Source organism: Macaca nemestrina, chromosome 11, assembly GCF_043159975.1.
Source record: "Macaca nemestrina isolate mMacNem1 chromosome 11, mMacNem.hap1, whole genome shotgun sequence".
Classification (NCBI taxonomy): Eukaryota; Metazoa; Chordata; class Mammalia; order Primates; family Cercopithecidae; genus Macaca; species Macaca nemestrina.
Genome location: NC_092135.1, coordinates 133,571,247 through 133,594,541, shown reverse-complemented (window position 1 = coordinate 133,594,541; position 23,295 = coordinate 133,571,247). Strand labels below are relative to the sequence as shown.

The 23,295-nt window shown below is 50.9% G+C and overlaps 1 protein-coding gene across 5 annotated transcripts in view; it reads right to left on the bottom strand.

Annotated features, from left to right (window-relative positions):
• Positions 1-19,919, bottom strand: part of LOC105473862 (ArfGAP with GTPase domain, ankyrin repeat and PH domain 1) — a 644,177-nt gene extending 624,258 nt beyond the window's left edge. For 3 of the 5 annotated variants that reach the window (XM_071073619.1, XM_071073622.1, XM_071073625.1), the window contains exon 1: positions 19,111-19,919. In XM_071073619.1, the coding sequence (XP_070929720.1) occupies positions 19,111-19,273 (163 nt within the window). In that variant the 5' untranslated portion in view covers positions 19,274-19,919. Of the gene's footprint in view, positions 1-5,633; positions 7,679-18,691; positions 18,870-19,110 lie in introns of those variants that run through there. The other 2 variants (XM_071073629.1, XM_071073621.1) reach the window with 2 other exon arrangements.
• Positions 19,920-23,295: the final 3,376 nt, after the last annotated feature.

Sequence of the window (23,295 nt, the reverse complement as noted above, 5' to 3'; positions counted from 1 at the left end):
AAACTTGACCAGAACCAAGAGTGCCCAGCTCTAAACAGAAGCTGTTGGAGGAATCTCAGGTGCAGAGGGCCCAGGCCAGCCGGGAGCCCTGCACATGGATTAATGGCACAGTGTGTTTTTTTAATAACATCCAAAGAACTTAAAAGAATAACATTTTCACTCATGTATCTCAACAACTTCCTGGAGAGCAAGGCAAAGGGCAGATTCTCTGGCTGGCGCAAAGGTTACACAGTCAGGAGGGACCCAGGAGCCACTGAGCACACTGAGCAGGGGCAGGCAGGGTGGGAGGCCCAGGGAGCTCATCACCTTCCTCCAGTTCAGACGCCTTTGCCCAGCTGCCCACATCATGGCGAATCCTAACAGGGAAATCAAGGCAGGAATGGGGGAGGATATGCATGGAATGATTGATCGATTGATTGGTTTTTAGTGATAGGGTCTCACTCTGTTGCCCAGGCTGGAGAGTGGTGCTGCAATCATGGCTCACTGCAGCCTCAACCTCCTAGGCTCAGGCAATCCTCCCACCTCAGCCTCCTGAGCAGCTAGGACCATAGGCAGCACCAGCACACCTGGCTTTTTTTGTTTTGTAGTAGAGATGGGGGTCTCCCTATGTTACCCAGGCTGGTCTTGAACTCCTAGCTTCAAGCAATCGTCCCACCTCAGTCTCCTAAAGTGTTGGGATCACAGGTGTGAGCCAATGCACCTGCCCAATTTTCTTATTCTTATGTCAACAAAGCAGTGTTTCCCCAACCTTGGCATTCTCCCCTAAAAGTTAAAAAACAGATACTCAAACTCTCAAACTCCAAACAAGATACAGCCACCTGCCCCACATTCTGCTGATGCAGCATCGGATCAAGAAGTGATTGGCATGGCCACCAATGTGGACAATGACCATCACCCCACACACACACATATTCATACACACATTCATACACTCACACACACACATTCACATTCACACACACACACATTCACACACATTCACACTCACGCACTCATTCACACACAGTCACACACTCACACATTCACACTCACATTCACACACACGCATTCACACATTCACACTCACGCATTCACATTCACACACTTGCACTCACAATCACACATGCATTCACATTCACACACATGCATTCACAAATTAACACACATTCACACACATGCATTCACACACATTCACACACATTCTCACACATTCACACATACACATTCACACACATGCATTCACACACATCCACCCACATTCACTCACTCACTCATTCTCCCACACATTCACACACACATTCACACATATACACACAATCTCACAAGCATGTTTTATAGGAACAAAATCCACAGTCTGGGGAAATTACATGGGTTTTTCTCCCCACCCTACAAATAGAACTGCCAGGGGAACTCTCTCGAATGCGGAATTGTCAAAAAGATTTATATATAAAAGTTTCCTGATTTTCTCTTGGCCAGAAAACAAGTGAGTAATTTCCCTGAGCCCAGCATAGGTTAATAATCAAAGAAGTTCGTTAGGAACTGCCCTGAGCTCAGGCTGCCAGGCGGTTAGTCATAAAGAGCTAGGTGGAATTTGCCTACTCAGGCAATGGGAGGAGAGAGGGAGAGTCATATCCCCACGGAGAAGCCGGTTTCCTAGAACACTTGTGGGCCAGGAGTTGGCTGAGCTCCCTGCTGCTCCTGGCTGCCCCCTCCCTGAGGGCCAGGGTCAGACCCCAGGGAACCAGGTATCCTTGCTCACTGAGAGGGCGGTCCCCTCTGGACACACTGGTAGACACACCTCTAGATAATTCCACCAGTTTCCACCTGAAACAGAAGCGTGTACCAGAGTGACCCTTGGTAAGTACAGATCAGAGGCTGAGGGGGTCACAGAGCTCATCTGACCTGGGGTTCTCAGTCTCAGGATGATGAAGACTCAGGGCTGTCCCCAGCATTGTGGGATCTTGGGCAGCGTCCCTCACCTCCACCTGCCACGTGCCAGTAAAAACCACGCCACCCCAAAGTTGTAACAAACCAAAAATTGCCCCAGACATTGCCAAATGTCCTCTTGGGGGCTATGATGCTTGCACACCATACCCACCCACCCCTAGCACCTTGTTGAAAACTGATCTTGGCCAAACATCTGGATTTACAGACAGGGAAACTGAGGCCAGAGGTCACAAGGAGAGGCACACTGGTTCTGCTCCCTTGGGTTCTGCGACCTTATAAGGTGGTCTTCAGTCTGCACCTCTTTCTCGGGCTTCTCCTTTCCCTCCTCAGCCTCACCCCTACAGCCTCCCACCCCCTCATCAGTACAAGACACTTCACAGCCCAAGAGACACAGATGGCAAACACTCTTTCTGAAGGACAGCCGCTATCCCATCACTGCCAGAAGCCTGCTGAACTTAAGCCCAAAGTGGACACTGCTAGCGGGAGAGTAAAATCAACCGATTTGGAAAACAGTAGGCAGTTTACATAAAAAATATACACCCACCACATCTACCAGCCACTCCACTCCTAGGTATCTACCCAAGAGAAATGAAAGCACGTGCCCATATGTAGACTTGTGTGTGAATGTTCACAGCAGCTCTATTTGTAAAAGCCAAGAACTGGAAACAACTCCATCAATATCCATTTGCAGGATAAACACACTGTGGTAAATCCATACAATGGAACATAACTCAGCAATGAAAAAGAAAAAACTACAGATATACATGACAACTTGAATGACCCTAAAAATCATCCTGCTGATTGAATGAAGCCAGTCAAAGAAGGGGTCCTTTACTGCAGTGGTCCCTAACCTTTTTGGCACCAGGGGCCGGTTTCATGGAAGACAATTTTTCCAGTGATGAGAGGCAGGGGGATGGTTTCGTGATGATTCAAATGCATTACATTTATTGTGCACCTTATTTCTATTATTACTGCATTTTAACACATAATGAAATAATTCTACAACTCACCGTAACGTAGAATCAGTGGGAGCCCTGAGCTTGTTTTCCTGCAACTAGACGGTCCCATCTGGGGGGGATGGGAGACAGCGGCAGACCATCGGGCATTAGTCTCATAAGGAGCGCCAAATGTAGATCCCTCATATGTGCTGTTCACAGTAGGGTTTGTGCTCTTATGAGAATCTAATGCCACCACTGATGTGACAGGAAGTGGAGCTCAGAGGGTAACAAAAGGCACAGGGAGTGGCTGTAAATACAGATGAAGCTTCACTTGCTGGCCCGCCACTCACCTCCTGCTGTGCGGCCTGGTTCCTAATAGGCCCAGTACTGGTCCATGGCCCAGAGGCTGGGGACCCCCTTTTTAATGCATCTTATTTCTATTTAATTCTGGAAAATGCAAACTAATCCACAGTGACAGACAGCAGATGAGTGCAAGCAGACAAGTAGAGGTGGTGTGGGTTGCAAAGGGGCATGAGGAAGTGTTGGAGTCAGGGAATGGTCACCTCCCATACCTCCGTTGTGGCTACACGGGTCAAAACTCATCAAATGGTGAACTTTCAAGAGTTGGAGTTTACTTTTTATGTAAATCACACCTCTGGCTAGGCGCAGTGGCTCACACCTGTAATCCCAACATTTTGGGAAGCTGAGGAGGGCGGATCACTTGAGGTCAGGAGTTCGAGACCAGCCTGGCCAACATGGTGAAACCCTGTCTCTACTAAAAATACAAAAATTAGCTGGGCGTGGTTGTGGATGTCTATAATCCCAGCTACTCAAGAGGCTGAGGAAGGAGAACTGCTTAAAGCCAGGGACCCGGGAGGCAGAGGTTACAGTGAGCCAAGATCATGCCACTGCACTCCAGCCTGGGTGACAGAGCCAGACTCTGTCTCAAATTTAAAAAAAAAAAAAAAAAAAATCACACTTTTCTAAAGAGGTAGACAAAAATCAAGTAAGTGCAGAAAAAGCATTCCAACTATAAAACCCACCAGTAATTTTCACGGTAACTGTGAGTAATCGTTCACATCACATGAGTTCACACCACCCTCTAGGCAAGTCTGGTTCAAGCAGGTGAGGGTGGCTGCAGGTGAGCACACCCCCCACACTGCTAGGACGCCAGTGAGTGGGAAGCAGACAGCACAGTCACCACCACACCCCCCACTAAAGCGGTGGAGAGTCTGGCGACACTCGGCATCAGGCCCATGCACTGGATTCTGCCACTTCCGGCTCTGCCACCTTCCTCTGTGTAACCCTGGGCAAATCACTTTGATGCCCAGAGCATCCCTTTCTCCCTCTTTTGCTAATTACAGCACAGGGGGAAAGTAACTTCTATTTACATGTATAAAAAGTTAACTGCCCACTAACATCTCCATTATTAAAATGTCACAGAATTCGTGTGGCTTAAATGTAAGCTGTATTTTCAGCTAGCTAGGATTAAAGGTGGTGCAGATTTCCTAAACTCAGGTGAATTTTCAAAGGCATGCTGTTTGGAAATCCTCCCTCCTCCCGCACTGCGGAACCTGTAATCGCAGGCAGTCAGCTTGCCTCCATGCCTCCTCCTCATGTAATCAAAACCGTCAGTCAGCATCCCAGCCACCACCAACTCTCAGCAAGGGAATAAAAGTGAACCAACAGCTGTTATTTTCTTTATAACCTTGGTGAGTAAAAAACTGAGGGTGAATGTGAGTTTCAAAACACAAACTGAAATCTGCAGGAGAGCTGCAAACTGCACAGAGAATTCCCCAAGTACTTCTGCAGACTTATGGGCTGATTTCTGAAGTTGCCTTTTCTGTTTTATTAAAACATCAAAACTGTAGGTGGCATTACTTGGCATATACCTGAAGGAATACACATTGTTCTACCATAAAGACACATGCAGTTAGTTGTGTGTTCACTGTGGCACTACTCACAATAGCAAAGACATGGAATCAACCAAAATGCCCATCAATGGTGGGCTAAATAAAGAAAATGTGGTACCTGTACACCGTGGAGTACTATGCAGCCATAAAAAAAAAGAATGAGATCACGTCCTGTGCAGCAACATGGATGGAGCTGGAGACCAATATCATAAGCGAACCAGCAGAGGAACAGAAAACCAAATATCTCATGTTCTCACTTGAGCCAAACATTGACACAAAGAAAGGAACAACAGCCACCAAGGCCTAGTTGAGGGTGGAAGGTAGGAGGAGGGAAAGGACTGAAAAACTACCTATCAGGTACTGCACTTACTATGTGTGTGATGAAATAATCTGTACACCAGACTCCCATGACACACAACTTACCTATGTAACACACCTGCATGTGTACCCCTGAAACTAAAAGCTTTTTAAAAAAATAAAAATAAAAACCCATGGGTGGCTGGTGTCCATGGGTCCTGAGTTCGAATCCTGCCTCCACCACCTTCAGGAGTGGGCAGATTCAGGCAAGGCTTTAAACTCTCCAGGCTGCAGGCTCCTGATCTGCCAAATGAGGGTTCTACCACCTCTGTCTGGCAGTGACCAGGATAACAAAATGACACAAAGGGCACCCAGCCCTGAACACAGCGTCCTGAGTGTCGTCCCCAAACACTCAGGCGGCAGGTGCTATTACGGATTTTACTCAGTGAGGGGAAGGGAAGAAACCAGGAGGATGGTTCAGGAAACGTTCCATAGAAATTTCCGGAATCTGGAGCAGGAGCAGCTGTCAGAGATGCCTGCAGGCAATGGTGTCACTTACAAGGCAAAACCGCACCGGCTGCTGCAGTAGAGCTGTGCCCCAGTCCAGCGGGATGCCCCCGACTCCTCCGCCAGCGCTCCCCTGCCATCACCATCCAGACTCTTGCCAGCTTCTCACTTATCCTCCTCACTCTTATGTCTTCTCATCCTAAACACAGATTCATAACTAACGTCTGAATAAAACCACAGGGGACAGGGTGACAGGGACAAAAACTCCTTAGTTGGTCGGCACACAGGACACTCAGCAACTGCCCATCTATTGATGACAAGACAGATTCTGGGCAGCTGCTTCATTCAGGCCTGTGCAGGTACTGACGCTCAGCATTAAAGACACGACTCATGACTGCAGAGCAGTCACCCAGAGAAATGGCAGGAGCTCCTAAGTCAGGGTCGCCCCAGCGCAAGCGTCACCGGCTGCCCACGGGCTCCAGGAAGAAAGACTCAGCAAGTGGCCACTCCAGCTCCAGCTCCAGCTCCAGCTCCAGCTCCCTCCAAGCTCAAGTCCTGCGAGAGACGATAATGTACACAAGACTGAAAGGAAAATGCACAGAAATAAACCTTGCCCATACCCTGTGGGCAGACAGCCGAGGTCTCTATGTCACCTGCTCTGCCGTTCAGTTCCCAAGGTTCCAGCCCTCATTCTCTCCCAGCTTTGCAAACCATCAACACAGGAAAGAGGATGAACATGGATGTGAATGAGGAAAACAAGAGTGTGTGCTTCGCTTTCATGTGTGGTTTTGCATCTCACTGGCCCTGCCCGTATAGACCCTGCTTCTGGCAGCTCCTAACCAAGAATGTTCCCAGTGGCACCCTACTTTCAAAACAAGAAACTGTTGGACAAATAAATTCAAGTTTCTACGTAAAATTCTGAATTTTATGTCCAGACAACCCCCAAAAGACAATGTCATAGTCTTCACGGTTCAATTTTTTTTTGAGACAAGATCTCACTCTGTCACCCAGGGTGGAGTGCAGTGACACAATCATAGCTCACTGCAGCCTTCAATTCCTTGGCTCATGCGATCCTCCTACCTCAGCCACCCAAGTAGCTAGGACTAACGGCACTCGCCACTGTGCCTAGACTGGTCTCAAACTCCTGGCCTCAAGCAATCCTCCCACTTCGGCCACCCAAAGTGCTGAGATTACAAGCACGAGCCACCGCATCCTGCTTCAAATTTTTTAAAATATTGAAACTCAAGCTAAATAAATAAATAAATAAAATAGGGCCGGGCACAGTGGCTCATGCCTGTAATCCCTGCACTTTGGGAGGTCGAGGTGGGTGGATCACCTGAGGTCAGGAGTTTTGAGACCAGCCTGGCCAACCTGGTGAAACCCCATCTCTACTAAAAATACAAAAATTAGCTGGGTGTGGTGGCAGGTGCCTGTAATCCCAGTTACTCGGGAGGCTGAGGCAGGAGAATCACTTGAGGCAGAGGTTGCAGTGAGCTGAGATCACACCATTGCACTCCAGCCTGGGTGACAGAACAAGACTCTGTAAGAAGAAAAAAAATTAAAACATAAAATAAAAATTAAAAAAAAAAAAAACCTCAGTATCTGGATCTAACACGAATTATGTAACAAGAGCCAAGGTAACGGTAACCATGGAAAATGGGTCTTCTAAACACACATTTCTGGAAACGCTGACTGCAATGAGCTCCCTCCCTTATAACAGCCCTGATGCTGTTCCCACAGCCCAGACCCCCGGTCACCAGCATCTCCATCCTGCGTGGTAACAGCTGGGAATCAAAGCACTCCCGGCCGGGCGCAGTGGTTCACGCCTGTAATCCCAGCACTTTGGGAGGCCGAGGTTGGCGGATCACCTGAGGTCAGGAGTTCGACACCAGCCTGGCCAACATGGTGAAACCCCATCTCTACTAAAAATATAAAAATTAGCTGAGTGTGGTGGCATATGTCTGTAGTCCCAGCAACCCAGGAGGCTGAGACAGGAGAATTGCTTGAACCTGGGAGGCAAAGGCTGCAGTGAGCCGAGATCACGCCACTGCACTCCAGCCCGGTCGACAGAGCGAGCGAGACTCCATCTCAAAAAAAAAAAAAAAAAAAAAGAAAAGAAAAAAAGCCAAAAAAAAAAAGCATTCCCCTCTCCAAGCGAGATCCATAATCAGTAGTTCCTATCGTCCAATAAAAGGTCTCCCAGCCTGCTTTCGGGGGCTGTCAAGGATCACCCACCATTCGGCCACCTACCCTGCTCTTCCCAGGTTGAAGAGACTGTTCCGGATGCTCCAATCATAGTACCCACTGGCCTGGAAAGCCGGGAAAGCCCTCCTGACAGGTACCTGGCTTCCAGGATCTCTCCCTGGACTCCGCCCATCCCCCAGGCCCCTCCCACACAGCCTTGTGTGGCTCAGATCTCTAAGGTATCAGTGGCTCCCGGGTGAGATCTGAAGGGCCCTGAGTGTCCCACACATCTGCCTGTTCTCCCAGCTTCAAAAACTGGGCTCTGCCCAGTGCAGGGGCTTGATAAAATCTTGTCTATTGATTCTCACATTTAGCCATTTCCCCGACTAAACAAAGTAAGTATAAACTTGGTCCTCCCACCACCATCCCTCAAAATAAATATTTGCCATTGCAAAGCCACCAGAGAAATCCACACATGCACACACCGCCCTTACTCAATCCATGGCCCCGCGTGTCCTTCCTGGCTCTGGCCTTGTTTAGCACTGGCCTTTGTGGAGGGGGATGGGCAGCTCCCAGGACACAGTCCCGGAACAAAGAAAATTACTCCTTGAGTTGGCAACACTTAGCTTTTTTTTTTCTTTTGTGTCTTCAGCATAATTGCTACAAACAACAAAAACTGAATAATGCTAATACATAACTATGAAGGCCGTAACACAGTTTAGGCCAAACATACAGAGTGAATTCCCTTTCAAACACCAACACAGATCCAGTGGGTTATCTAAAACCCAGCACAGAGATGGACTGGGGCTGCTTGGGACTCAGCCAGAAAGAGTCCCCCAGCTGACAACTGACTTCTGCTAGGAGCCAAGGAGAGCCAAAGGGGGCCCCTGTTCCAGTCCCAGGGGAACTGCGCCCTCTTCCTGGTGAGGGATTTCACTTACACAGCTCCATTCACAGCCGTCATTATTTAACTCACAAGGAATTAATAGCCTGCAGACAATCCAAAAGTTTAAAAACCTAATCTCTAAGACAGTGCTGGAAATGCATTAGCCATGCAAATATTTGTTTATGAACAAACAACTGAAAGAATGAAAATCAGCAGAGGGAGACAAACGGCCATCCCGAGTGTCATAAAATGAACCTTGAAAGCACTGAAAGGTTTCCCAGGTAGCGGCTGCTGGGCTGAAGGAGCGGCCTCACGAGCAGCTACGTCCAACCCACAGAGAGAAAGAGACACAGCCCAGCATACACCCGACAGAAATGAGGCCATAAGGGCACCAAAAGGCAAGCTAGAATCTGCACAGTGGTGCTATTCATCATGGCCCCAAAACAGGCAGCCACTCAAACACTGACAGCCCCAAAACAGGCAGCCACTCAAACACTGACAGCCCCCAAAACAGGGAACCACTCAAACACTGACAGCCCCCCAAAACAGGGAACCACTCAAACACTGACAGCCCCATAACAGGCAACCACTCAAACACTGACAGCCCCCAAAACAGGGAACCACTCAAACAATGACAGCCCCCAAACAGGCAGCCACTCAAACACTGACAGCCCCCAAAACAGGGAACCACTCAAACACTGACAGCCCCAAAACAGGCAGCCACTCAAACACTGACAGCCCCAAAACAGGCAGCCACTCAAACACTGACAGCCCCCAAAACAGGGAACCACTCAAACACTGACAGCCCCAAAACAGGCAGCCACTCAAACACTGACAGCCCCAAAACAGGGAACCACTCAAACAATGACAGCCCCCAAACAGGCAGCCACTCAAACACTGACAGCCCCCAAAACAGGGAACCACTCAAACAATGACAGCCCCCAAACAGGCAGCCACTCAAACACTGACAGCCCCCAAAACAGGGAACCACTCAAACACTGACAGCCCCAAAACAGGCAGCCACTCAAACACTGACAGCCCCAAAACAGGCAGCCACTCAAACACTGACAGCCCCCAAAACAGGGAACCACTCAAACACTGACAGCCCCAAAACAGGCAACCACTCAAACACTGACAGCCCCAAAACAGGCAGCCACTCAAGCACACATCACAGGCAGAAGAGACCAATAAACAGGGGCTACAATTTCTAACCATTTCCCTCAAGGCAGATGAGTCTGTGCTGGCCACTGAACTGGATGCTGGTACCACAAACAGTTTGTGAAAACTTTTTCCTTTATAACTCGGGCACCTTTCTATACATTATGTGTCAAAAAAAAAAAGAGAGTTCGAGGCTGGGTGCAGTGGCTCAAGCCTGTAATTCTAAGACTTCAGAAGACCAAGGCAACATAGCGAGACCCCATCTCTACAAAAAAATTAAAAAAAAAAAAAAAATAGTCGGACATGGTGGTATGTGCCTGTGGTCCCAGCTACTTGGGAGGCCGAGGCAGGAGGATCGCTTCAGGAGGGCACGGCTTCAGTGAGCCATGATTATGCCACTGTACTTCAGCCTGACTGACATTCGAGACTGTCTCAAAAATTAAAAAATAGGTCAGGCACGGTGGCTCATGCCTGTAATCCCAGCACTCTGGGAGGCTGAGGCAGGTGGATTGCTTGAGTTCAGAATTTCAAGACCAGCCCGGGCAACAAGATGAAACCCCGTCTCTACTGAAGATACAACGAATTAGCCAGGCGTGATGCACGCCTATAGTCCCAGCTACTTCGGGGGCTGAGGTGGGAGGATCACTTGAGTCTGGGAGGTTGAGGCTACAAATGAGCCCCAACAGTGCCACTGCACTCCAGCCTGAGCAACAGAGACCCTGTCTCAAAAAACAAATCATAAATAATAAAAAGTTCCAAGAAAGAGTTTGAAGTCGTCTCAATCCCACCAGTTCCAAACCCAAACTTCAAGTACTACATGAACACTCAGAGACCCAGGCTTGATTGCTGAAGCTAAAATTACGACAATGCTGTTCCCTGCCAATCACACCATCCCCTCCCAAATCAGGTTCACCAGCCTGAACTTCCAGCAGGAGCAGTGTCGTCAGAACAGGAGCAGATACTCGATCCGGGCTCACAGCAGCACCCCAGACCTTCCAAAACAACAACAAAGCGGGGGCAGACAGGCTTCCGGAAGTGCCCTCTCTGGAAAACATGCTGGATTCTCCCCCACTGAAAAGGGCAGCTCGATGCACAAACAGGATGGAAGTTCAGGGCAATCAGGTCTTTCCAAATCAATTTCTTTTTCATTACATAAGCGAGCCAGCACTTCCGACAATACCAATCCTGCTGAAGGGTACCATCACACGGTGGGCGTGCCCCCAAGGTGACATTTAAGAAGTGAAAACTCTTTCCTGAAAAAAGGGTAGGTCTTGTGGCTATTTGTTGCAGGCATTCATATACATTTTTTTTAAATGTCTGACTTCTGTCTTTCAAGTATCCTCAATACTATAAGTCACTATCGGCTAAAACTAAAACGTGTTGAATTGAAGCTACATTTACTTTCTAAAGATACCGTTCTGCCTTTAAGACTATTATCTGAGTGAGAATAGGGTAACAGTACTTTTGTCCTAAGCTGGAAATCAACATGGTTATATTTACTAGAGCCTGTTGAATGTTGACATTTCTCCAAGACCAAACATAAATCATTTGTGAACACGGCCAGTAATTATTTGAAATTCTTCTCCCAGAACCATGAAAAGTGTTTTCCCACCCTTTAAAAAAAAATTAAAAAAGGAAATAAAAAGCTTCTAACCATGATGCTAATGACAACCAGACGGCATGAGCAGTTTTAAAGATTAGACAGTTGCTTGTGTAGAAACACTGTACAAATACTCCAACACTGCAGCCCAAAAAAGACAATCCCCATCAAACAGCGGGAGAAGTGTGAAATTTGCAAATGAGCCCCTGGTTAAACAAAAACACCAATCTGTTCCCAGAGAGCTCAGGGTGGCCACCTGTTCGGGGCTGGTGGCAAGTTCTGGTTACCAACGGAAGAAACAATACTGGAGCGAGCAGCGATGGCCCCCTCTCGGGCCCTGGTCCCCACCCTCGAGCCTATATTTAGTCTGCTCTTTATGGAAAATGTCCTAACCTCGCACACAAACAAGCTATCTGGCTGGTTATTCAAAGGGTCCATCAACGATCTCTTCTGCAGGGGGTGGTATTTGTTTTCCTTTCCTCCCCAGGCCTCAGACACGAGCACGATACCCACTTCTGGCCATGGTCACTTGTGAGAAAAGCCCTGGAAGAGAGAGGGACTGGACCCAATGGACAATGCCAGCCCTGCCTCCGGATGGTCATCACTGCATCTTGGGAAAGACAGAGGCCCGCACTATGAAATGGGACCCCCAAATCCCCCTCAGCCCCTCAGAAGCACAGAACTTCCAGAAGGCCAGGGTTCACGGCAGCACACACAAAGCACTTGTACCCCTGAATAAAAATAACAGATGCTGCAAAGATTAGAGATTAACATCTGTAGAGTGCATTTTGTTTCTCGGAGAAAGGTACTTAACAAAGGGAAGGAATTATGTAGCTAAGCACCAGATCAGAACCTCAAACCCTGGATTTTAAAAATAGCTAAGCCTCATCCGCTTTGCCAGACTCAATCACTTAAGCTAAGGACTCCAAGGGTCTGGAGGATTGGGATGGGGGCAGGGAGGGGGACACAGGTTTGCTAGAGTGTACAGAAACATGAGACAAAACGAAATCGGTGGTTAAAACAAGCCAGAGTGAGACTCACAAACTATAAACACCTGCAGGGTACACAGGGAGAAAAACGGATGCAAAATAAGGGATTCTCATCTTAACAAAATAAAATGCCTGGTTTAGGCAAAAAACAAGAGGTGGTAGCAACAGGGCTGCAGGTTTTGATTTGAAGGTTCCTGCAGCTGCCCCCACTGCTTCTCTCCCTTCTGAGTCACTTCCTTCAGGCTCCTCCAACAGCTCTTTTAAGCTACTAGTAACATCTAGATCCTGTCTTTTACAGAAATGTGCTTTCAGCTTGGAAATATTGGTAACAAAATGTGTCATCTGCCAAATTATCATACAATAAGTGAATATTGAAGAACCCCATCTAAATATACATGAGACTACATTAAAAAGCAACAATCTCCAAAAGACAAGAAGGAAAATCCACAAAACCACAGAACAAGACTAGAAGGAAATGGACATCAGCTGTCTCCACCTCCAGACCAGATTCTCTTGGCAATGGCCATCCGCCATGCCACCATGTCGCAGAAACACAGCCCACTGGCAGATGCCCCTGAGAGCAATAACTGAAGCACACCCTGAGAATGGCCCTGCATGGCAGGTGCACCTGAATGTGTGTTCGCGGTTCTGAGCTAAGGAATCCGGGAGTGGCCAACCCGGAGATTCATTCCTTATCTATGAGGAACATCTAAACCCCCAGCCTGTCTCATGGAAAGCAGGCCATACAGGGTATTGAGGCTCTTTGATTGGGGTTAAAAGAAGGTTGCTGGGTGGTGGTTGTTTGGAGGAATGTGTTAAGTGGAAACGCTATATAAACTGCACACTTTCTGAAAGCAGGTAGCAGCGCTTCTCTTGCCCAGGCCACCATGGGACCACTCTGTACATAAATTCCCCTAAATAACCCTTTGTCTTTTGTTTGCTGGCTCTAGGTCTCTTCTCCAGTCTCTTGAACCCAGTGCCATCCCTAATGAAATTCAAAGGGGTCCAGGATGACAGACCCAGCATTCAGCTGCTTTTCAAATAGCATCATGGAGCTCACATGAACACCAGCTTGATACCATTCAGATCTGGTTTAAGTCCCTCCTCCACCACGCTTAGCCTGTGTGACCACAAGCAGCTCCCTGAGCAGCTGGCCTTCGGTGTCTTCACTTGCAACCTGCAGGAGAGGCTGATGAAACCTTCTCACCTGGCTACAAGCACAGCAAGGAAGAAGTAGTAATGGCCCAGAGATGATACCAAGTCAACTGGAGCTGCCTTCCCTCTACAGCAATGCTTCCTGAAGTGTGGTCCCTGGACCAGGGCATCCGCATCCTCAGGACACTTGTTAGAGAGGCATATTCTTGCATCCTGCTCCAAACCCACAGAACTAGAAACTTGGGAGGTAACAGGAAGGGCCGGCAATCTGTTTCCACCAGCCCTCAATGTGACCTGACACACACAATGTGCTCTCAGTGTGACACCGAAGATACTACATCATGGCAGTGACACAGGCTGTCACCTGTTTGTCCTCTTAATATTGATTCTATGTCTGAAATTCACTTACACCAAACATAAACACCAACCTGTTGTAGACAGGTGATCTGAAAAAGCTGCCAAGATTTAGCAAGCAAATCTTTTGCTTCCCCTACCTACAGTAAAGAAAATTTCACTTCCATCCCAAACACCACATGATACTGAGTTCCCACCAAGCCAGCCCACCAAATCCAAAAGGTGTCGAACCCTAACTTCTGTGCTCTGGGGACGTTTCAAAATGCCCTTACTTCTGCAGCGCATAAACACTGTTGATCCTACCAAGAAGGAGCTTCTGAAAGGACCCTCTGGCAAGTCAGCCAGTCAGCCAACAAACAATCCTCGGGCATCCTTCGAGGGCCAGACATGATATATCAAACCACTGAGGATACAACAATAAACAAGCCCCGACATCTGCCCTCGACCAGCTTCCAGACCTCCCGACCAGCTTCCAGACCTCCCGACCAGCTTCCAGACCTCCCGACCAGCCTCCAGACCTCCCCGCTGGAGTGGGATTAAGTAGGTGAGCCAAACGGGGAGGGCAAAGAGCAGGAGGGCCTTAATTCTGGCGACGCAAGGCTGGTCATGAGTGACACCAACACAGACCGGGCCTCGCATGGTGAGCAACAGGCAGAGAAGGCAGCATCTCAAAGAGCACCTGCACCACAACTAAGAGGCATGAGTAAGCCGGACTCACAAGGAACGCCCGCATGGTGGAGGCCCCGGGTGCCGGTAAGGTACAAGAGCTCACCTGGAAGCAACTAAAAGCCAACTGAGTGTTATTTTTAAGGAGGGGACTGCAAACCTGCTGCCTTCCATTCAACTTGAAGGATTATGAACATGGCCAATGGTGACAAAGAAACATGACACTTATCGGCGGCAGGAAGAAAATGTTTGTTTCCCTAAACATGCACACCCGCATCAACCGGACCAAATACACTTCCACGTGAAAACAAACGCTTCTGGAAGTTTTGCCACAGTCAGTTGCTTTACAGAGAATATTTTTGGTTCTTTGGGGCCTTCTCAAATCCTCTTGCCTTAGGTGGCGGAAACAAGCATGGAACGCTTTGCACACACAGCCTATGGGAAGTATGAATAACAGGGGCTCTGCTTCTATCTCACACGGCGACAGAGGGCCAGAGGGGAGGTCGGCCGGGCCCAGCTCACCGCTCTTGCACAAGTGTCCCAAGCTTGCTGGGCCTCAGCAGTGCATCTGTGTACAGGATCGCCGCAGGACGAACTGAGATGATGCACATTAGACACTCCACACTCTGCGGGGCACCGATGCTCAACAGAGCAGCTGTATCATGGGACAAAATGGGGAACCCTGACCCACCTTCCCAGGTCCCCCAAACACTGGGGCTCAGATACTACTAAAGGGTCCTGGAATCTCCCTGTGAAAATGCCCTTAAGAAGTGCAGCGCAGGGTTCTCCCACCAAATGCCAGGCCAGGCCAGGCCAGTGGAGAGCTTGGGTTTCCTCTCATCGGCCACCTGGTGGGGATGGAGGCTTGAGGGCTGGCTGAGGGCTCAACCTCAGAGGAAGGCCAACCTTCCCGGCGATGCCTGGGAACCTGGGAATCGCGCTGCCTGGCTGAATGAGCTGGCTGGGTTATCACTCACTCACATCACGGTCCTGCTGCTGGCAAGCTGAATTACGATGTGCGACTGCTAAGAGAGCCTTTATCCTTGAAAGAAGAACAAGCTTTATTGAACAAGAAAGGCAGTTGATTCATCTACCTCGACGCCATCAACCCCAGATGGAGTTTTCTAAAGAGAATCAGAGGGCAAACTAACACACGCTGTTTAGATTGGAGGCGAGGTGGGTCTCAGGCTCATTTCTGGGCATGGTGGCTGCAGAGGCTCCGGAGACGACACAGCTGTGTGGCTACGTTTCACAGCACCCCATGCCCCATAGGACATCCCAGAAACCTGATCAGATAAATCTGGAACAATCAGCAATGCTTCCTTAAACTCTAGCAATTTGGGGGTGGGGGGAGGGAGGAATAAACCTCTCAATGTACAAAATAAAAATTGGGGAAAAAAAAACACAGTTCTCTCCTGATAAGCTAACGTTTTAAAACAAGACTGAGGGCAAAATCACATGTAATCCCATGCCTACAAACAGGATTACGGATCTGTTTTTATTTGGGAGCCTTGGTGAGCCTTTCAACTAAAATATATTTCGTCCATTGTTAAGAGATTTTCCAACCCAGACCCACTTCAACTCGCTCTGAAATGAGCATCAGCCAAAACATCCTTCCCTTGGACAAGGCCGCACCTCACTCCAACAGCAAAAACTCCTGAAGATGACAGAAAACAGTGAACTTTTGAGTAGGGTGCAGCCAAATGTGGGAATATTGTGCCAACAAGAGAAACCCTATCTTCAAAAGCTCTTCATAACATTAAGAAGTGCCCACATCATGGTAGTCCAGAAGCTTTGGAAGTCAGACCCCAATTTTGTGTATGTACATATGGAGGAAGGGGGGAAAAAAAACCCTAGCTGAAAATCTTCTAAAGTGTGGCTAGTTTTCTATCTGGTGGGACAAGTGACTTTTTGAGCCATTTGTTATGATGTGCACCTGCTGTTCTGATTATAAATGGTTAGACTTTAAAACCTCCAAGGTGCACGCACAGGCAGGGGCAGCTCTTTGCGGGGAGCCCTCTGCAGTTACTGTGATGTTCCAGCACAGGCTGAGTTGCCAGCACTGGGTTTCTGCCATTCACACGCAGTCTGGAGACTGAAGCTCCATTCAAATGACCCCTTGGTTCAGATCAGACTTTAAACCACCGCAGTCAAATGTTCAGGAGACCATTATCCCTCCCTGAACCTCCAACCGCTTCTCCATAAAATGAGGATAACAAGCCACCCACCCTCCCTCACAGGGTTGGTGAAGTCACACAATGAGACAACAAATGCAAAAAGATTTCTGTTAAAGTTCTACAGAAATGAAAGGTGGTATCATTATTGATCACAGAAAAACATGCAAAGAACAGCAGCATGTCTGAGTGGTTCTTCAGCCTCACTAAATTAACTACAGCTCCACACAATGTAGACATCCCTATTTCTAAGAGAAAAATAACAGCATCACCCCAGTTCCAAACAGGATTCGCCCAATGATTCTAAGCCTTATTACAAATGACAAGGATCCTGGCCAAGAAGGGGCCTAAAATCTCAAATCATAAAGGGAGGCTCATGCTGTCAAAAACCACCATCATCTAGGAACGACTTTTTTTTTTTTTTTTTTTTGGTTTTTTTTTTTTTAAGGAAGAAAGGAAAAGGCAACCACATCCTCTTTCTAGAAAGTCAAACTGCTTTGCTGGAAGTGCTTGAGCCCCAGAGCTCAGCTTCAAGAATGGGAAATAAAAACGAGGTGCTGTGAACCCCACTCAGCCAGAGGTCTTCACGCAGCAACAGAGGCTCTCAGCCAGGTGCCTTCAATATCTGACGCCGGCTTTCACAGCATTTCATCAGACTTCTGCGGATGCTGCCAGCCAGGAAGAACCATCTGAAATGAGCACCGTGCAGCCTTCACAGCTCCCGTACCAGACGCAGAGCTGGAGCTCTGGAGGAACCTTGCTGCAACACCACCCAACCATCAGCAGAGGGGTGCAGGTCCCATCGCCTCTCACCACGAGTCATCCAGAGGCAGACCCGGCCTGTCTCTTGAGGAATTCACAGAGCATCTTAAGTCACCAACAAGGCAGCCAGGTGACCTCATCGGAGACAGATACACACAAAGGGCCAGGACCCCATAAAGCTGGAGCTCCACCTGGATCCTCCCCTGGAATTAGCAAGTCCCCCAAGGGTATAGTCTGCCAGTCAGCCAGCCTGGCTGGGACATGGTTCAAGTCTACAGGGCTGCCAAATGCCAAGGGCTCAGCAACACAACATCCACTTTCTCCACCTAACTGGCCAAGTTTCAAACCAAAACACTTTGGGGTTAGTAGTTCAGACTGCATAGTGCCAAGGCAAAGCCTCTCTGTGGGCTGATACCCTCTCCCTCACAGAGGGAAGAGGCTGGGCAACGCCAGCACCAGGCTTTCAGGCACATTCCTGCCGGCCTTGAGCCATTCTCAATGTTCCTCAATAGAGGTCTTACCGGCCAGTGTGTATTATGGACAAGCCACTCTGCAGGCTTTTTACCATCACTGGCCAATAGCGCTGACAGGGGAGAAAGTGCTGATCAACTGTGGCTAGGATATGACTCCACACTGCCCACACACATGCCACCTGGTGCCCCAGGTGAGTCTTGGCAGGACCAAAGGGATGAAGCAAGGAAATAATTCAGCAGCCTGGAAACAGAGAAATGAGAGCCACCAGAAATCCAAAGGGCACTGTCCCGGAAGGCAGACTGCTGTTGCAGCTCTCCTGGAAGGCCATGGCCCTGCCTGACATGCAGAGGGAAGCGGGGGAGGGGGGTTCTGCCCAAGTATCCTGCCCGCCTTAAAACCACAGCACCCTCCACTTCAGTGGCCTCCAACTGCAAACATACGAAAGCGAGACCCTTCCGCTGGAGGACGCCCTGCCCTCCTGGTAGGGTTCTTCCTTCCTCTCATCCAACCCAGGACTTCTGGTTGGTACAAAGCACACTACCGGGGCCAGCGTCTGCACAGGGGCAAATGGAGCTGCATCTGGACGCGATGCTCCCGCGGTTGGGGCTGGCTCTCGGCATCCACTAAGTTCAACTGCACCCCTGAATTGAGCAAAGACACTAAGGAGGGCAGCCCTGCACCGCCCAAACACGCCGGCCCGGGCCTCACCCCCCGAGGCAGCACTTCTGCAGAACTCGTCTTCAACGTCCAGCAAGACGCCCAGGCCTGGCAACCTGTCAGGGGTCGGGTGGCGCCAACCCCTCTGGCTGCCCCCCGGCGTCTGCTGGGCCGGGACGCTTGGGCGGCCCAGGACGCTGAGGCACCGAGCCACTTTCCCGCAGGAGAGACTCTATTGTCCATTATCAAATTAACGCTGACGATCCATCTTCCTGGCGGAGCTCGCAGCGCGCGGGGCGCAGGCGACGCTCACCGGCCTTGCAAGGCAAGCAGCGCCGCAATGCTCCCTCGGCGGGGCAGCCGCGTGCCCCGGCCGGCGAGTGTGGACACCCGCACGCACACAGCGCACACCCCCGCCGCGCCGCGGGCGTCCGCGCCTTCCCGAGGCCCCAAGGCGGCCCGGCCCTCACCTTCGATGGCGATGACGTGCTCCCGGATCTGGTTCTGCAGCACCGGCTCCTCCACGCGCTCCAGCAGCTCGTAGATGGAGTAGATGTTGGGGTGGACCGACTCGAAGCGCTGGATCTCGGCCCGGATGGCAGCCGAGTTGGCCAGCTGCTGCTGGTAGTTCATGGTGCAGGCGCCGCGCCTGGAGCCGCGCGCCCCCCGCCGCCGCCGCCGCCCCGCGCCCCGGGGCCCGAGGGCCGCCGAGCCCGGGGCTCCGCAGCCCCCGGGGAGCCGGGCCCGCCGGCGGCGGGCGGAGGAGGCGCGAGAAGAAAGGCGCGGGCGGAGCAGGCGCGGGGCTGGCCCGCGGGCTCAGTTCATGCCCGGGACGCGCGGCCGGCAAGCGAGCGGGCCCCGGCGTCCCGGGTCAGCGGGCCGCCCGCGGGGAGCGCGCCCCCATGGAGCGCGCCGCGGCGGGCGCGGCCGGCCCCGGAGGAGGCTCGCTCGGGCGCCTTCCTGAGCCGCAGCCGCCTTCCAGCCCTAGGGGCTGCTCCGCCGAGCAGCCATTAAAGCCCAGGCAGCCGCCGCACTCCGAGCGCCGGGGCCGAGGGCCGACCCCTGGGCAGTGTGACCGCGCCGCTCCGGGCTCCTGGCCGCGGCGTGGGTCCGCGCGCTGCGTACTGCGCCGCCCGGCGCGTCGGGACCCCGCGCGAGCCCGCCGTGCGCCGCCGGCCGAGCTGGAACCGAGCCGCAGGCGCCGTGCAAGCCGCGGAGCCAGCTCCGAGCGCCGCCCGCCGCCTGCCCGGCCGGCCCCCTCCCTGGCACGCAGGGCTCCGGCCCACGTCGGCCCCGCCCCCGCCTTCGCCCGCGCCCGCGCCCCGCCCGCCCGCGCGCTCGCCGCCCTCCGGCCGCCGCCGCTGCGTCCTCCTCGGCGCTTCCCAGCGCGCCGGATCCCGGGGAATTGCGCCAGGCCCCGCCCCGCGCCTGCCTCTGGGCTTCCTGGGACTTGTAGTCCGTGCACCCGGCGGGCCGGGGCAGCGGGGTGCGCGGGGTGTTCACACCAGGCCAGGGTGCAGGACCCTGCCGCCGGTCGGGCCCTGCGCCACCCAGCTCCTATCCGGGTTCTCGCGGCGGCCCCCGCGCCCCGGCACGGGGGAGGCTGCCCAGGAGTCCGCCCGCCTGCGTTTTTGTTTGTTTCCAAGCGGCTGGCTCCAGGAGCCTCTGCGACTCGCCAGCGTCCCACGGCCTCGCTTGGTTAGCGGGCCTCCCCCTCCCGCGTTTGGTAACTTTCTGCCTCCTTTCCTCAAAGTAGCACACGTGTTTTCTCTTAATATATACGATTTCTTTCCAAAGGCGAAGCGCCTCCTGAACCCATGCGGCGTGGGGATCCACACTCCACGAGTGGACTAAAGTTTAGACAGGGGTGCGAGATGCGAAAGAATACCACGGAGGCTTTCGAGGCATCCTTCTCCCTTACAATTTTTAAAAATTGAGCCGTGGATCTCAAGCTGCTGCCTCCTGAGCGCCGCTGCCTGCTCCACGGGGGTCCCTAGCCCCTGGCCTGTCCGTCCCACAGCAGTCCCCGATTGAGCTCAGCCCCGGGGACCCCGCAGAGCTGGGACCGCACTGCAGTAGCGCTTGGAAGGCTCGTCCCGCAGCCTTGAGGCAAATGGGACCCTTGAGATTTGCGGAAGCACCGACTGCTGGGCGGTCTCACAAGGTCCTGGATTGAGGACACTGGCTGAGTCCCTGCCCCCAGCCATCGGCGTGGTCTTTTTGAAACACAACCAGCCGGCCGGCATCCCAGTTTAAAGCCTGCTGAGCCTTCACCGGCTCACACGCAGTTTGCTATGGCCTAAGCACCCTGGTAGCCAGCTGTGTTGGCTTGCTGGCTGGGTTCCACAACTTGCCAGAGATGTGCTGACATTTTTACTATTCCGGGCCTGCTCGTCTTCTCCTTGACACTTAGGCACAGGTCATCACCCCATACCTCGGGCTTTCCACGCATAATTAACTCTAGTAACCAAAAGGCAGGCGTGTGGCCTCACCTAACCTGACTAAGCAGCAGGTGATCACTTGCGGATCACTCGGTTTCCACTCCTGGAAACCCCTTCTCCCAGTGCTCACCAGGGCTTCCTGCTGTGTTTCTGGCTTCGCTGTCCCTTTTGTGGTTTTCTCCTACTCCCCTAACCTCTAAATATGGAAGGCCCCAGGGCTTATGGTTAGGCCTCTTTCATTTGCTATTTGCTGTGATCACCTCTGTCTTATGATTTGAATATCATACACAGGTTAATGAAGCTCATGTGTATCTCCAGCCTTGACCTCATCCCTGAATAACAAATTCACATACACCTGCATCCTCAACATTTCCGGAAGCCTAGCTGGTAGTTTAAGTCCAGCATGTTGCCAGGTGAACTCCTGCCATCCCTTCCTGCTACATCTCCTAAAAATCTTCTCCATCCCAGTCATGGGCAACTCCAGGCCACCATTTGCTTAGGCTAAAAATTCGGTTCTGTCCTTTTTGCTTCTCATTTTCTCATATCCCAAATTGTGTCAGCTCCACCTTCAAAGGATCCAGAATCCCACAACTTCACTCACTCCCACCACTCAGCTGAAGTCAGGATCATCTAGCTGGATCATCACTAGATCTAACAATTGTAATAGCTCCCTGCCTCCTACCTGTTCCCTTACAATGTATTCTCAATAAGTCAGACCTGGTGAAACTTACAAAACCTTCGTCAGGGCTTGTCATGCCTTTTCTCAAAACCCTCCAGTGACTCCCATCTGGCCTCCCCTACACGCATGAGCTCTTATCAAAAGCTGCTCAGGGGCTGAGCTGTTCCCCTACTTGTAAGCTAACAAGTTAGCCTGCCACAATTCATGGATGCTGGCAGAAGACATGAGACTCCCAGATCAGAAACAAAGGACTTTGTTATTCGTAACGATAGCATTAGTCAGAATATCAGCATTTTCATGCACCGGTTCTCGGAGCCCCAATTCCCATGGGCAACGTGAGGCCCAGGTGAAGCCTGTACTTGCAGTCAGCTGCCCTATAGGAGTTTTGTAAGTTTTATAAGTTTTTAATCCTGAGCTTAGAGAGCTCAGATCCTTCATATGGGCAGTAAGTGTGTCTGCCCTTCACTCCAGAGGGAGACACTGTTTTTATCATGGACAGTAAGTATGTCTACCCTTGACTTGGCAGAAAACATTCTCTCTGTCTTCCAAGGCTGTTTGCTCTGCAAACATCCTTGAGAATATAGTCCAGAGCAAAGGCAGCTGCTGTCTCTGCCTGTGTACCTATGTTACCCAGCAAGGGCTGCCATAAAAACCTTCCATGGGCCTGGCATGATGCCTCATGCCTGTAATCCAACACTTTGGGAGGACTGCTGGAGCCCAGGAGTTCGAGACCAGCCTGGGCAACATGGTGAAACCCTGTCTCTACAAAAAATACAACAATTAGCCAGGCATGGTGTTGTGAACCTATAGTCCCAGCTACTCAGGAGGCTGTGGTGGGAGGATGGCTTGAGCCCAGGAGGTCAAGGTGGCAGTAAGCTGTGATCATACCACTGCACTTTAGCCTGGAAGACAGAGCAAGACGGTCTCAAAAAAAAAAAAAAAAAAAAAAAAGCTTCCACAGACTGCATGACTTTAACAGAAATCCGTTTTCTCACAATGCTGGAGGCTGAAAGAGCCAAGATCAAGCTGTTGCAGGGTTGGTTTCTCCTTGGCTTGTGGATGCTGCCTTCTCACTGTGGCCTCATGGGGGTTTTTCCTCTGTGTCCGTGTCCCCATCTCCCTTTCTTAGAAGGACTCCATTCATATTGGATTCAACCCCCTCCTAATGACATCATCTTAGTGTAGTCATCTCTTTCAAGGTCCAATTTCTGAATATAGTCATAGTCTGGAGTACTGGGAGTTAGGACTTTAACATATTAATTTTGGGGGCATAATTCAACCTATGACTGTCCCTCTTGCCATAGCATCTCTACTTCTAGCCTGTTCTCTTTGGCCACACTGGCCTCCTTGCTGCCCCATAAGTACACCCATCACACCCCCACTCTTGTCATCTGTTTCTCTGTCTCCCTGCCCTCTTCCCCAGGACTATTGTTCCTTATGTATTTGCTCCAAAGCCACCTTCTCAATGTGACTTTCCCTAACATCTTCTCTAAAATGGCATCCCTGTTCCCCAACACTTCATGTCCCCTTCCTTG